The sequence below is a fragment of the Diadema antillarum genome, unplaced genomic scaffold (assembly GCF_040938485.1).
Source record: "Diadema antillarum isolate AM-2024a unplaced genomic scaffold, OU_Dant_1.0 seq00000068_RagTag, whole genome shotgun sequence".
Classification (NCBI taxonomy): Eukaryota; Metazoa; Echinodermata; class Echinoidea; order Diadematoida; family Diadematidae; genus Diadema; species Diadema antillarum.
Genome location: NW_027271167.1, coordinates 113,870 through 129,312, shown reverse-complemented (window position 1 = coordinate 129,312; position 15,443 = coordinate 113,870). Strand labels below are relative to the sequence as shown.

The 15,443-nt window shown below is 38.3% G+C and overlaps 1 protein-coding gene across 1 annotated transcript in view; it reads left to right on the top strand.

Moving 5' to 3' along the window:
- Window positions 1-8,247, top strand: part of LOC139725916 (nuclear receptor subfamily 0 group B member 2-like) — a 188,139-nt gene extending 179,892 nt beyond the window's left edge. The window contains exon 3 of the mRNA XM_071636994.1: window positions 3,501-8,247. Within this exon, the coding sequence (XP_071493095.1) occupies window positions 3,501-3,748 (248 nt within the window). The 3' untranslated portion in view covers window positions 3,749-8,247. The remainder of the gene's footprint in view (window positions 1-3,500) is intronic.
- The last annotated feature ends 7,196 nt before the right edge of the window (window positions 8,248-15,443 follow it).

Below are 15,443 nucleotides of genomic sequence, written 5' to 3'. Positions count from 1 at the left end.
CCAATTCCAACATTTTAAAAAATATGTAATACTAACCGTATTAGATTCACTCCTTTATGTACTCATTCCAGGACCAGTGGTCTGTCTGCCTACAAAAGGTCAACTCCGTTTTCTGCAAAAGAAGACATTTTTCGTTGGTGAATCAATTTTTGTTTTTTGTTTTTTGTTTTCTTTTTTTTTAGAGGGAGAGAGAGAAAGTTCTGCCATTTTTGTCTCACAATACCATTTTTCTGCTGCTTATCAGGCAATGTGGAATACATCAGCATCCACACTGATGTATTAACCCGTTTCCTACTAAATTTTGGAATCCCCATAGACTTAATACACAGGTCACCAGGTTCCTGTAGGTAACAGATTAAATGAACATTAAAAAAAAATGATAAGCTATTTAGCAAACTCACAAACAATGGCATGACAAAACCACTCTTTACACCTTGAAAGGCTTGAAGTGGGTGAAAAACTGAGACTTGGAGAAACCAGGATTTCTAAGAGTTGGAAAATGATAGATCAGCTATTCAAAGTGAAAGTTACGTTTGAATCTGGAGGTTCTAGAGTTTGAAGCATTTGCTTGCAAATGTTCTTGTTGCTTGCCAACAAAGCCTGTTGCCAAATCTATTTCATTTATTTTATCCACCATCAGCGAATGATTAGCACATAAAAGAATTACTGTCTTTAGTCGACTGCCATGAACACTCTTGATGTAGGGAGAGAGCAGGATATTTCTAGTACTGATTGGTCTGCTGTGATAACCTTGCAAAATGTGTGCAGCAGAAACAAGGTCGCTTGTTAATCATGCGATAATAATTATGCATTTTTAAACTCCGTCATTGCCATTTGCAACCTGTCTGGTGTAGAATTTCAGGGGTCGTTTAAGGCTTTGGTCCCAAGTGGGGTTAATTTCCCAGTGGTAGTAAGTCGACTGTGAACAGAAGGATTCTTTTTGACAGTCATAGCCAAGCTGATTCATCTGTGTCCTGAAACTTGGAAGAAAAAAACAAAACAAAACAAAATGACGGCCATGGCATGACTGTGAAACAGATTCTTTTTCACACTAAACAGGACTCCATTATTGGAATGGTATGCCAAACGTTGCACTCCTTTCTTTCTTTCTTTTTCCCTCCCCCCTTGACCCGTTCAAACCCATGCTGGAGCCATCCCGAGCTAAGTTTTTTAACTATTCATCGTGTTTAATTTCCATAAGCTATTTCCTCTCCCATTCATCGGCAAGGACGATACATAAACAGCGACCTCGCCTGGCTGGAAATGTATTTCGCATGTTTCCATTCGCAGCCAGCGAGAGAGAAAGAGAGAGAGAGAGAGAAAGAGACATTTATCTCATTAAATGACATAACATGAGATAGAGGCCACCCCACCCCAGTTCTGCTACTAATGAATAAACTCTTGTTATAGTGTGGATAGAACCGGTAACTCGTTTTTTTGTGTCTCCGCAACTCTTGGCAGGAAGTCCCATATGCATTTAAAGCTAGCACACTTCTGTTTGACACTGCTGTAGATACCAAGCTAGCAGACAGTCCAAACAATGAACAGTTCTCTCAGCCTGCTCTTCCCCTTGATTACACCATGGCAGCTGCAATGTGATGTGATGTAAAATCGAACCTTGTACAAGTCTTAACGTCAACACAATCATGTGCAATGTCTTATGCCAGCTTCATGATTGTAAACCAGATGTAAATTCAAATGGCTTGAAGTTCCAAGCCTCACATTAGGCATTTTTTCTTCATCAAAGTGAAAAAGAAAATAACCCGAAAATTGCTTGCACTTTATTTACTTGCTCATTGTGTAAATTGATATTTTGTGGCCTGAATGGTCTTCAACATGCCTTTGTCAGTTCTTTTGAGCTTTTTGCTCGTTGTCATGGTTCGGGATTCGTTGGAATCGCCGATCAAGACGTTGGTCAAGTTTTCTCAGAATAAAAGCTTACCTACTCCACCCTCAAGCACAAACTCTTCCCTACCTAGCTATGCAAACACACGCACACATAAATATGTACGTACAGACCAGAGTATGGCAAAGCTAACACACTATATGTCCATCACATATCATGATGCTCCCGTATAGGTGTGTGACTGGAGTTTTTTTCACCTTGAGAAAGAGAGCTGTAGACATTAAAGAATGTTGTTTGCCATTCTCGGATCTTAAGCTTGGCGTGATCTCCTCATCTCCGGGATGAGGAGTTTGCAGAGTGGCGTGTCCTTCACTGGCTATTGATTGGCTGCATAATCATGTGGCCTTCATCAAACAAAGGACTGGCCGAGGAGTCTAAGCAGGGCCCGTTAATTAAAACTGGATAATTTGCTGTCACAACTAACGTGAAGGACTTTCCAAGGCGAGGGAAGCAAAGGGGAAAAAAATAGTTATCGAATACGGAGTTCAAACAATGCGAGATGATTATCACTGAGAGATACCAAGGACAAATTTGGCTGCCAGTTGTCTCATTTGCGGGCAGAGGTTTTATGTTGTGTGTTCGTTTTTTTGTTTTTTGTTTGTTTTGTTTTTTTCCATTGTGATAATGAGAGATAAAGGGGTGACAGCTATCAAGCTTGGCCTGTTAAGACCAGCCGACAAATATCAGCTTGTTTAAACTTTACCATGTATGAATGACTGCAGCGACTAGGCAAGGAAGCAACCTTCCCTTTCCATTAGGAGACTGACTTCTTTCTAATTAGAGATAAACCAAGTGATGCTAAGTTGTCCCTGTGACCTTCCCCAATCCCCCCCACCCCCCCCCCCCCCCCCCCCCCCCCGCGGCACTTAAAAAAAAAACAAAAAACAGTTTGACATTTGTAAGTAATGGAAGAGGCATCGTGAATTGTGAATGTTGCAATGATTCGATGACAAGGCATCATAGCTAACCACACCTATCCTTGGATTCATGCAAACCATAAATATGTAAAGGATACCAAGAAGTTGGTAGGGGTGGGTGGTGGGGGGGGGGGAGGGGGGGAGTGTCCAAATACCTACTACTGCACAATCTACACATTACTACACAATCACACACACACACACACATACACACACACACACACACACACACACACACATACAAAGATTATCAAGGGAACTACCAAAAACAAAACAGAGGAGAGAGCTCATAAGTAATCCATCACATAAAGATGATGTGCAATTAGTAAAATTAAATTTTGAGGGGGCGCTCAAGAGACGAAAAGATGTCTCTCAAACGTAACCTAATTGCATGGTCTGCAGGAATCATTCTCGGTCAGGATTTGCTCATTCGTCATTAGGACAGTGATTTTTAGAAGAATTATTTGCCCAGAAAAATTTGAGGAAAGAGAGAGAGAGGAGGGGGGAGATTATCAAAGTTTTCATGACCGTGTTGATGTGGAATGTGCATTGCCTACTTTAGATGTTTTTTCATCATGTCCAGTTATAAAAATGTTATTTCTGTATACAATAGTGACGTTTATACTAAATGTGTTCTCTTTCGTTCTCCTCTTCAATCCATCTTGTTCTTTGATCAGATGTGCGAGGGCTGTGCAGTGCTGGATTGGTGGAGACGCTTCAGGGCCACACCCAGCTCAAGCTGTCCGAGTACGTCACTGCGCTGCACCCCCGCGACCCGCTCCGCTTCGCCCACCTCCTCCTCGGTCTTCCCCCGCTGCGCAACGTGCGCCCCCGCGTGGTCACCCAGCTCTTCTTCCGGGAGCTGATCGGGGACGTCGTCGAGATGGAAGAGATCCTGCAACAGATGCTGGTTAACACCCAGTGACCACGCCCACCTGACCACGCCCAAAATGTGCGGATCGTTGCCCAGTGACAATGCCTAGAACAAACACTTAATCAAAAGATAATAGGAAAAAAACAACAACAACCTGACAAAAGCAACAATAAGAAAGTGTTTGGCGTAATGAATGAATAGATTGAATTGGATCTAGATAGATATATTAATGGATTGACAGATGGGGTATGGGACTCTCCCCAAAATAGATACAGATAGAAAGTGGGAGAAAAGTTGCAGATGACAAGGGTTTTAAAGAAGAGGTTTTTCTGTGAAAGAAGGATAAGTAGAAGACAGTCCAACATGGGTTGTTGTCTCATACTTGTCTGACAAACGGAGCAGATCATGGTCAAATGGAGATATATAATCTGAGATGTATGTATATGCCGCACGTAATGAGAAAGAGATTGAGATAGAAGGAATAGAGTCTTGAAGAGATATATCTGTGCATTGGGATAGCAACAACTGAATGTTTAAAACATTAAAAACTCATGTGTGTTTGTCTGTTTTCAACAGTATATCTATGTCGGGATGCAGAAAAGTTAATGCTTCGGAACTGTCGGCAGGATATTGAAAATGTCTGTTGAAATCAGTTTTAGGGACAAGGTCCGACACTGGAAGCATTTGTATTGATTGCACCACGTGCACCAAGGTACATAAACGGTTCTTGACTTGCTGCTCTTCAAAAGAGTGGAAGTCGAGAAATGAAGAAAGTAATGAGGAGATCGATGGATAGATATACTGAAGTTGTAATTTGAAACATATTGGTCTACATAAAATGTACAAAGCACTCTGCTTTCTGAATGTTCTCGATGACAAGAGGCGACAGAAGCATGCAGGAATACTGACGAAGTAAATAGTGCTCTCGATCAGAAAGAATGCGGGGGAAAAAAAGACAGTTATGAAGAGTGAGTGGGAGTGAGAGTAGTCTAGAGAGAGAGAGAGCACACGTTGGGAAATGTAGGTAGATGATGGTGATGATGATGATGACGCATCAGTGTACAGAACTTTGCAAAGAAATAGATAATACTAATACTGTTGCTTTGAAGAAGAGGAAAAAAAAAACTGCTATTATCCCAGATGTGTACTATTTGTAAACTTCCATGACAATCAAATTTCCCACCAGCAAGCAAAGCACCAAAGAATGCCATTGGAAGTAGATGTAAAATAACAGTGCAAAATATTGTCAAAAAAAGAAAGATGTGATCTCTGAGACCTCACTACTACAATCCAAAGAAGATTGTGGAAGGGGTGAAAATATTAAAGATTCTAACAGTGTCTAAATAATATGAGCTGATTTTTTTTTCTTCAAAGAAATGTATAGCTAAGTATTGGAAATAGAGTTGCATAGATGTTTGTATGTTACTTGATTCAGGATTAAGCACTTAAATGCACACACACATGCTATACCAGACTCTCATCGAGGATAAACAGTTTACATGTTCAGTATCTAAGCTATGACAGCATTGTTTTGAAGCATCATTCATAAGTTTCAAAATTTCTTCTTTTTTTTAAATCTCTCTGTATGTGTGTGTTTATGTTTTGTAGTACATGTATGTTGTCATTAATGTAGACACCAGTAAAGAAAAAGGCTGTAGCAGGACTGACCCAGGAGAGAGTAGATAATATATTTGTTATTTTGGATTTAGTTTCATTTCTATCACTTTTTTTTTTTCTGTGCCAGCCTAGCTGGACTTTTATTTTCAGAATGTTTTAGCATGTTTGAAAACAACTGGTTGTGTCTACACTGGACTTGTTGATGTCTATAAAATGAAATCAAAGATACTTCATCTCACATGAGCCTTGGGTGCTTGATAGAGAAGAAAAAGATGAGGAAAAATTGTTCAAAACTTGGCATGAAGGAAATAAAAAGTGCCCAATTTTTGGTCTCTGTCCCAATGGGATTTCTAAATGTGATTATCTTACGTCTCTTTTTGTGTCATTACCTCATTTGTTAATACTGAGCAATCTATAAGTGAATTTTGATACTTCTCAATCTCTCGCTAAATTGTGATTCACACTGAATGGAGGCAAACCAGAATTGTGACCCCTTCCTTCCTTTCTTTCTTTCTTTCTTTCTTTCTGATGAATATTGAACTTTAAAGTGCATGCAGAGCAGTCAGACCCAGAATCGAAATACGACTCATTTCTCACTGATTGTCGATACAAACTCTGTGCTCGCCATCAAAGTGGGAGGGGGAGATCCAAAACAACTTTGGGAACTTGATGAATGGTTTGAAAATGAATGTCATGATTATGAACTGTTTCCCCTTCAAATTGGAAAACTTGCATAATTCGCCTTTGATACTGGAAGCAACGGAAAGAATAATTGTCTACTGCTCTGCTGCATGTTTCTTTTATTTTATTTTGGAGGAGGGGGGCATCGGGACCTCTTTGTATTCCATAGGTAGCCTTACTAATTTCATGTCGTATTTCTCAGAAATGAAATGAACAAAGAGACAATATACAAATTTGACTCCTTGTGAAGTGGGCAAATATTTCAAAGACCAATAACTGTTAGTGGATATGCTCCAATGCAGTTCCAGCTTTGTGCATACTTGATGCCTTGAAAGCTGCATCCCCATACACAATATGGCGGAGTGATTATTTACTTTTTCACCCATGTGATTCATCATTGGGCAGCCTTGATCTACTGGAATTGCAAGTTTTCTGGGCACATGAATGGTTTGCCTCCTTACAAATGTGGATGTCCTTTTTCCTTCTTGAGTAACAATAATCATTTATGTTGGTTTCTTGTGGTACAAGCAACTCTGGGGATTTCAAATGGGGCATTGTACAGTTCTATGTGTGTAAGTCTGACCAATCACGTGTTACAATTTTATGAACTATAATTAGCAATGTTATGCACACTGGGAGATCGTCCACGAAGGCCACTCTTTATTGTGTTTGTTCTTTTTAACAGTTCCTGGCTTGTGGACTTTTTTGTTATGTTTTTGCATTTTGCTGTCTTGAACTGAACATAATTTTGATTGCTGTATGTACATATGAAGATACATTGACTGTAATATAAAAACAAAATATGAAACAGGGCATACAAAAAAAAAATGTCATGTAATTGTTTCTTTGTTTCATGAATGTGCTGCACATACTAATTTATTTTTGTGTTAACTGTATTGGAAATGTAAAATTGAGTTTCATATCCAATCCAAGTATATAATGTGACCTGTATGTCTTGTTCTTTTCTACCGAGAGGAGAAAAAAATCAACTTTTTACTGGGGCCTTGCTATTAAAGCATTTTGTCTTGACCCCTCCCTAACCCAATATCTACAACTGCTGTAATTCATTCATGAAATAATACATATAAATACAAATAATACGAAAGCATTTTTCTCTTTATTTATTTATCTGGTGTCAAGATCAGAATAATATCTTTTCTGTATTAATAAAGACAGTATGTCCTTTCTTCTTTTTTTTATAGTTTGGCTTTGCCTAGCAATTCTGGTCACTTAGGCTTGCTGGAATGTCAGAAGGAGAGAAGAACATATTGATATGTTTCATTCACTCCGATGCTCAATGAGAGATATATACTCATAAGTATGTATATCTGACTGTCAGTGTTGAGGTATACACACCTGTTGTCTTAGAGTTTAAAGGCAGGCATCTGTCGGAGTCAGTTCAGTTCAGGCAATTGTAGGGACAGCGGTACAATTGTGTGCGTTGTGTGTTTCATGAATAGAAACAATCGGTGTATTGTGCTTGTAGAGAATATTATCAGTTTGAAGAGGTGGTGTTCCTACTACTTAACATGCTTTTTTTTTTTGGTTGTTGTTATGTAGTAATGGCCACTTTCTCGAGCATTCTTTCAAAAGCTGTTCTGTTTTACACCCCCATCATTTCATCTTTCCTTCACTTCTTTTTAGCTACCGAAGCAATGTTTTCTTCTCCTTTCTTTTTTCGTTTTGCCTTTAGGACAGCAGACAGAAAAAGGGAGAATTAGCTTGAAAGCATTCCTTTTAATTACAGCTATTTTTGTACTGAAATATTGGGTGCGCCCTGAAATAAGCTGAAATCTAGTCTAGTGTTGTTGAATGCATGGAGTCATGTGAAAGAGAGAAGGAAAAGAAACAAGTAAAAGGTGTTTGTCACAAAAAAAAACAATTAATAGTATGAAGTCACTTTATAGCTAGTAGCCTAGCAGGTTGGCACAGGCTTTGTTGAAGTAGTGTAGGTTCACTCACTTCATAAAAACTGTTTGCATGCATGGATGTCAAAGGAAAGATTCTACTCAGCTGGAAGTTTTGTTCGAGTCTTGTAGGGAGCTTAAACCTATAGCACCTTGACTTTTGTTGTTGGTTTTTTTTTTTTTGTTGGTGGTGTTTTTTGTTGTTGCAATGTCAACATCTGGTCAGTGTGGAGAGCTGTGAATTTTCAACGTCGTTGGAAATGGACTTGCTGCTTGGTTAATCAGAAATAGTCACAAAAGCATAATATAGATATGCTCACTGTTTACTGTATACATTTGCATAACCACACTGACTCCACACAATTACAGTATGTAAAGGGAACTGGTTATGCCATGGTTCAGTGATTATTGAGAAGGGCCGCAGTCACAGGTGTTTCGGGTGCAGAAGGACTCTGGGACAGAAATCATGTCCTTTCTGTTCAAATGATAGATGTACTGTTGTTTTAATATTGCAAGTGATCTTTTTCTCAAAGAAGTTATACTAAAGGCATGGGATCATGCCATGTGTGCACAATTAGGACCTGACCTCCAGATGTCTAAGGATATGGTTTATATTCTAGCTTAACTTCATCGTGTTTGAATCACAGGGGCTAATAGATCTACATGACTAGAGTAGCATACTTACAAATGCCAACAAAAATGTATTCAGAGGTCATTTGTTAAAACACAACAGAGGTAATGTAGCTGTCACAATAAGGAGGATTAGACAGTGTCTAATTCTTCAGGTTACAAGCAATTACCGCTCTATGTTTGTTTGGGATATTTTCAAGAACTATAGAGGTGGCATTAGGAAATTAATTTTCATCTTGTATCTGTACAGTTCTTTCTGATTGGCAAAACACTGTTAGCACTACTTGAGATCACAGAACTATGTATTTTACCTGGCATGGACTGACAAGCCGTGACCTCAATCTGTAGTTTTGCAGTCAAGAAAATGTATCCATAAAGCAGCATGTTAGATCATCTTTATCGAGGTTTGTGAATCTCCAATAAATACTACCATAATGTGGTTGAATTCTGATAAAACCCAATTTCATATTTTAGACAGCTCTTTAATTTTTTCCCCCACACTTTTGCACCCTCAGATTCCTTGTGTGTAACTTTCCACTCTTTATTTCCACTCTCTCTCTCTCTCTCTCTCTCTCTCTCTCTCTCTCTCACGTTTTGCTGGCGTCTAATGGCACCCTTTAAAAAAAAAGGTGAATATTCATGTGTTTATTGATTTCATTTGGACCGTCATTTATATAGAAGTGTCATTCTTGGGGTAAACCTTGACAGTTCTTGTGACGATTATGAAATAATTGAGGTACAAGATGTGATGTGATTGTCGTATCAGGCGAGTCACTCAATGTTATAGTGATGACTCTTTCTTATTTCGTTTTTGTTTGTTTCATGTTTTCTTGTGCTGTGCACATCGATAAAATGAAATATGAATGTTCTGGCAAAGTCAGAATCTGATAATTATTTCACTGTGCCCTGTGAAGGAAGCGGCACCGTGATTGTTTTTCTTTTTTTTCATAGGTTATCTATTTTTTTTTCTTTTTTGCTTCATGTAGTGTTGCACTGTTTACAAAGATTTAAACAACAATGTGTGTTTATGTTGAGATGTTTGATACTTAGCTTGTTTCTGTTTTGTGTTTGATCAAGAGAACATTAAAAAAAGTAATTATAATGCAAAAGATCTACATTTTACGTATAGTTTCTTTGTTGGTTGGTTGTGTTTTAATTGCAGAATTTCTCTGATGACCGATGTGAGTGCATGTGTGCGTGTGTGTGTGTGTGTGTGTGTGAGAGAGAGAGTAGTGTGTGTATTAATAAGTTCTTCGTAATCCACGTGTTCGTCAAATGATATTATCAATTATACGACAGAACTCCAGAAAATACCAACAGACTACATAGATTTATCTTCTTTTTTTTTCTAGATTTATCATATTATTCTGTACATAAGATAGATGGGTATCATTATTGGTTGGAGTTTCTATACAGTCATATGCTCTGTATGCAAAAATTTGAATACTGAAATTAATTTTTCCCCTGTTCCTCTCTCTTTACCCCCCCCCCCCCCCCCCCCCCGTCTGTGTTTCTCTTAGGCCCCAGAAGGCAGTTTTATTTACACATGCGCAACATGATTTTTTTTTTTTACTCATTTGTTTCATTAAATCAAGTCAAAATCACATTAGTTACACACAAATGGCAATATTAATATGAGAAGTGACAAGAGTAAATGCGCAACATGATCTTATTTTGATATTATCCCCATATTCATGCTGGCTTGATTATATAGATAGAAAACAAAACAAACAAAACAGTAGCTTTCATTAAATTCGGACTGATATAAAGCGAATATAAATTTAAAGTTTCACACGCTTTCCAAAAAAAAATGGTGATATCGATTGCAACCATTCAAACAGGATGAACACGTTTTGTTTTGTTTTTTCCCATTAGGCGCTTACATAAAGATGATTACTTTCATGTTTATTGCAGTGAAATTATAGCATCTACAATCTCGTCCTTGCGGCGGTAGTCCAATTACAATTTGGTGCGATAGAATTTCTTCCTTTGCATTGCGTTTCGAATATATATTAATGCCTATAGCGACGATATATGCTTGCAAGTCAATCTAGGAACTTATATGAAGCAGTCAAGGCAGTGTGGCGTCATCGTAATACTTGATATGCCATTAACGGGCAGTATCACCGTTCCATAAAAGCACGTAAAACGTTTAACTTACATAACCCTTTAATCTGTCTGAAATTCAATTATTTCGTTCTCCTTTTTTTGGGGGGGGGGGGGAGTTGGGGTTTTTTTCGGGTTTTTTCGGGGTTTTTTTTGTTGTTGCTAGGTTTATTTGAATGAACTTCGCGGTAGAGTGAAATTTCACTTCATTATACACGATGCTGATCCCCCCATTTTGTATTTTTTGTGTGTTTTTGTTTGTTTTTCTTCTTCTTCTTCTTTTCGCTGTCCGGAAACTGATTCAGTATTTTTTTTAAAAAAACGAATAAAAAAAAATGCTTTGAATTAGATGTTTGAACTTGAAGTGTGTGCTATTTTTATTCCAGTCCTCCGGAAACGGCTTCAGGTATACTTTATCCGGTATGCTGTGCCTTACTCGTATATGACGTGGATATTCTTTATTTATTCACTCAATTCTAATTTAGGATATGTTTCCACTAAATGACTTTCGATTCTATACGAGTAGTTTATCCCTTTGATAGTTCAGCGCTGCAAGTGAACTGTGTATCCCTTTCTGCAGATTAATTTTGTCGACTTGAATGAGTTTTGGGAGATTGAGCTATAAACATGATCAGCGAAAGGTTCAGAATATTATCATGGGTTCAGGAAGGACTCTAAGATAACCATGTTTTTTTCGAAGCATCGCTTCTTTTTCTAGCTTCATTAGGTACAACTTCCAATCGATGTGAGAAACTTTATCACCCCTATCATCAAATCACATTGCATGGACCAAACTAGTCCAACAATTACACTATGCCCACTGATTCATTATGGGATCAAAATTTCTTATATGGTAACTTGATTTAGAAAAAAAAACGAACGAAATCATACATGAAATCTTGTGTGCAGCTTACACAAAGACTTATGATTGCAGTGGTTTAAAAGTGAGGCAAATGCCATTTCTGTTCAGCAACTTTCATTCATCTATTGATGAATCCTTTATGCTCAGATGACAAAGTCATCACTCGAAAAGTTGCATATTACAAAACTCACCCTCTAGTCGCGAATACTTATTTTCCTACAATGAAATAAGAATAAATTTACCTTTCGCATGAAAGTATTATTACAGTTGTAGCAGTAAATTTCAAGGACGAGAGCATTATTGTCTTTACCATGTTTTGAGGCCAATAATTGTTCTATAATCTTCTATTCAGTATAAAGGCTTTTGTACAAGTCTGTGGTGCAATTATGAGAATGTCAATGATGATATTATTGACTAATTTGTGTGTTTTTGTTGGGTGTTTGTTAGTTGTTGTTTTCTTTTTTTCAACTCTGCCCTTGGGAGATTACGCTATTCAAACAAGTGACAGTCCTCTTTATTTAAAAGGAATTCCCGTTATTCTGTTCGTTTGATTTTACTACATGATCATTCATTACAGTTAAAGAGATAAGATAGTTTTGGTTAAGATGGGATTTCACGTTTCCAACTTTTCTTTGCGAGATAGTAAGAAACCTGTTATGAAATATGTAAGATCATTCTAAGAGGGATTCCAGGTTTATTTGATGAAAATTGGTTATGAAATATGAAAGAGCATATAATTCTAAGAGGAATTATAGGTTTATTTGATGAAAATTGGTTTTAAAATGGCCGAGATATCCAAAGAATTCATACTAATTAAACAGATGGCACCGATGCAGCTTTTATAAGGGTCGTTTCGTTTTACTTTGTTTTTTTTTTGAGGATATTTCAGCCGTGTGATTACAAAACCGGTGTTTTTCCTCAAATAAACTATGAATTTCTATTTGACTGGGATGATATGCTTTTTAGAATTTCATAGAGTGGTTTCAAAGTATCTCACAAAAAGTTAAAATCTGAATCCTCACCTCGACCAATTATACCATCCCTTTAACATGGAGATAGATTTGACTCCTTCTTTAACTGCAATGACTCTGCAGTGTTGGGAGAAAATGTCATGCAGTTCGTTATTCCGAAGGTTCGTTATTCCGAATGTTCTTTAGTCCGAAGGTTCGTTATTCCGAAGATTCGTTATTCCGAAGGTTCGTTAATCCGAAAATGTGATAAGGTTTGTTATTCCGAAGGTTCATTTAAATCCGAAAATGAAATAAGATTCGTTATTCCGAAGGTTCGTTAATCCGAAAATGAAACAAAGTTCATTATTCCGTAGGTTCGTTACGGACCCTATTTCATCGTCGGATCAACGAACCTTCGGAATAACGAACCCTATTTCATTTCCGGATTTACGAACCTTCAGAATAACGAACCCTATTTCATTTTCGGATAAACGAACCTTCGGATTAACGAACCTTCGGAATAACGCCAAAAATGTTCGGATTAACGAACCCTTTTTCATTTTCGGATTAACGAATCTCTAGGTATAGGGAATCTGTGTGTTTCGGATTAACGAACCTTTGGAATAACGAACAGCATCCATTTGTCCGAGACCATACCCGAGTCCCTGCAAATACATAATTATTGTTCGTTCCTATACCTTAATTCGTTGTCATTAACTTTTATCTCGTTGCCTTCAAACCACTCCCACGGAAAAAAAAAATGATACGGTTTCCCCTAGGAAAAATTATAGTACTTGTTAAGAAAAATCTCATCGGAACGTCCCGGGTTATCTTGGGCTATCTAACTTCGTAAGATTAGAAAGAAAAGTGATTAGAACCAAGGACATGTGGTTAGAATATTAAAAAAAAAAACGGTCCGACAGTTCAAAAACGAAAATTTGATGTCCTAGTTCACACCTGAATTGCATCCACAGTTAAAGTATTTACTGAGCTTTAAAAAAAAAAAATCAGCCTCTTCCACACATCTCGTATTTCAGTATAGGACCAAGGTCATGTCCTTCGCTTTATAAAAGCTGATGGCGGCCATGGTTTATGGCGGCACGATTATAATACATCGCAATAAAGTATATTTATACGATCAACCGCCGAGGCTTCGTGGGCCTACATTGTGTGCTGATGCTCGACGTGTCAACTAAACTCCCCATGAATAAAAGAATACGAACTAAACTCTCCATGATATGTATATTGGTGCACACTTGCAGCTTTGGACAGTCAATAAAATAAACTTAGGCTGGCTATGCTCATTAATGATACTTCCTTCGGTATAGTTTCCAATAGAAGCACCAAAACATATTCTGGAATAATAATGGATTATTTCGTAGACAATCCTATACTAGTACAATATACGCCTACTGTAATGAATTACAATTTACTCTTATGTTTAATCATAATATCGTGGTTCTTTAGATGCTTTTTACGATCCACGTTCATAACTTTAGAGGGCGCTGTTCCCTAAAGAAAACAAACAGGATGTTTGGTGATCATCAAACGATGATGTGTCGCTGTTGTTATAAGTGTTCAAGATGATTTATCCTTTTTTGGTCGTTTGACATGATGCTGTTGACAATATCTCGGTTGCCATTTTGATTGTTGATGCGATAGTCTGAGATTTGGGATGCAAAGGGGCGCAATACGAAACAGGGAAAAACCTCTTTTACCTCGCGGTGACTAATTCCTGTGATCAGTCGTATACGTCGTGGCTTTAAAAGAAAAAAGTCCTCCACAGTCAATGGAAGGTCAATAGGGTATTGATTCCGGCTTTGTCCCGGGGAAAGAAAAAAACATGAAAACAGAATGGAGGAGGGAAAAAAGTGAGATACGGGACATGATATTTCTCCTCCAGGTGAAGATAAAAGCAGCAAGGCGGCGAGGCCAAATCTAACTTCCAAGGATGATGAGGAAATTTGGCCTTCATCTGTGGCGGCGATGACGCAGTGTGAGGAGGCGGTTTCAAATCATGCATGCGTCGCGTCAGGAGCGTCGAAAAAAAAAAATTGGCAGAGCAGAGCGACATTGAACTCGCCTTGGCCTCACGGTAAATCGACGCGGTCCCGCGTTTCGAACAAAGAACGGTTCCAGGCTCCGCAGACGAAAGACGACTAAATATAGGCCGGGTGGCGAGCAGACGAGTGCATGTAGGGGGAAAAACCGAGGGACCCCGGAAATGAGTTTGTTGACGCATTCATGGTGTGTTCTTGAACGAACATTCATGTATAGCACAGCAAAATGTTATTACGATGTTCCTTACAGAAGCAAATGATGGATAGATCGATACATAGGTAATTAAGGGTTCCATATGCAGAGAGTCATCGTTACAGACTATTTGCTGACGAGGCATAAGCTAGTGTAACCGACGAAACATTGATTTTGTTTTCAGATGTATAGAAATGCACTAAAAGAAATGCAACGCAATAACTGCTTGATGATTAACTATTTATTCTTATGAGTAGGCCTATCTGATTTTGAGTAAAATAGCGAAGTATACAGACAATGTACTAGTTTACATTGGAGATATGCATTCCGGGAAAGAGAATTGAAAGTTATTCTCACAGAAATGCAGAGACCCCAACTCTCCCGTTTTCGACGGGAGATCTCCCGCCGAAAGCCCATTTTTGCACAATCTCCCGTTCTCCGGCCCGTTTGAGATTTGATTTCTCCCGCCCTGGCTCTGTGTCTCCCGGTGGAAAGGATAATTATTTCTATCGTATGTTGAAAAAAAAAGCCATAGATAGCACCAGAGAACATCTAGAATCCTAGGAACTTCGCGCTTCTCACACATCAACTTGGAGTCTCCCGTTTGCTAGGGGTTTCGGGCGGGAGAATCTCCAGATCAGAAGGTGCTTGGGGTTGGAGTCTCTGGAAATGTAACGTAATAAGCTTGATGATTTGTTTATAATTATGAGTACTAGTACTTGATTCTGAGCAAAATAGCG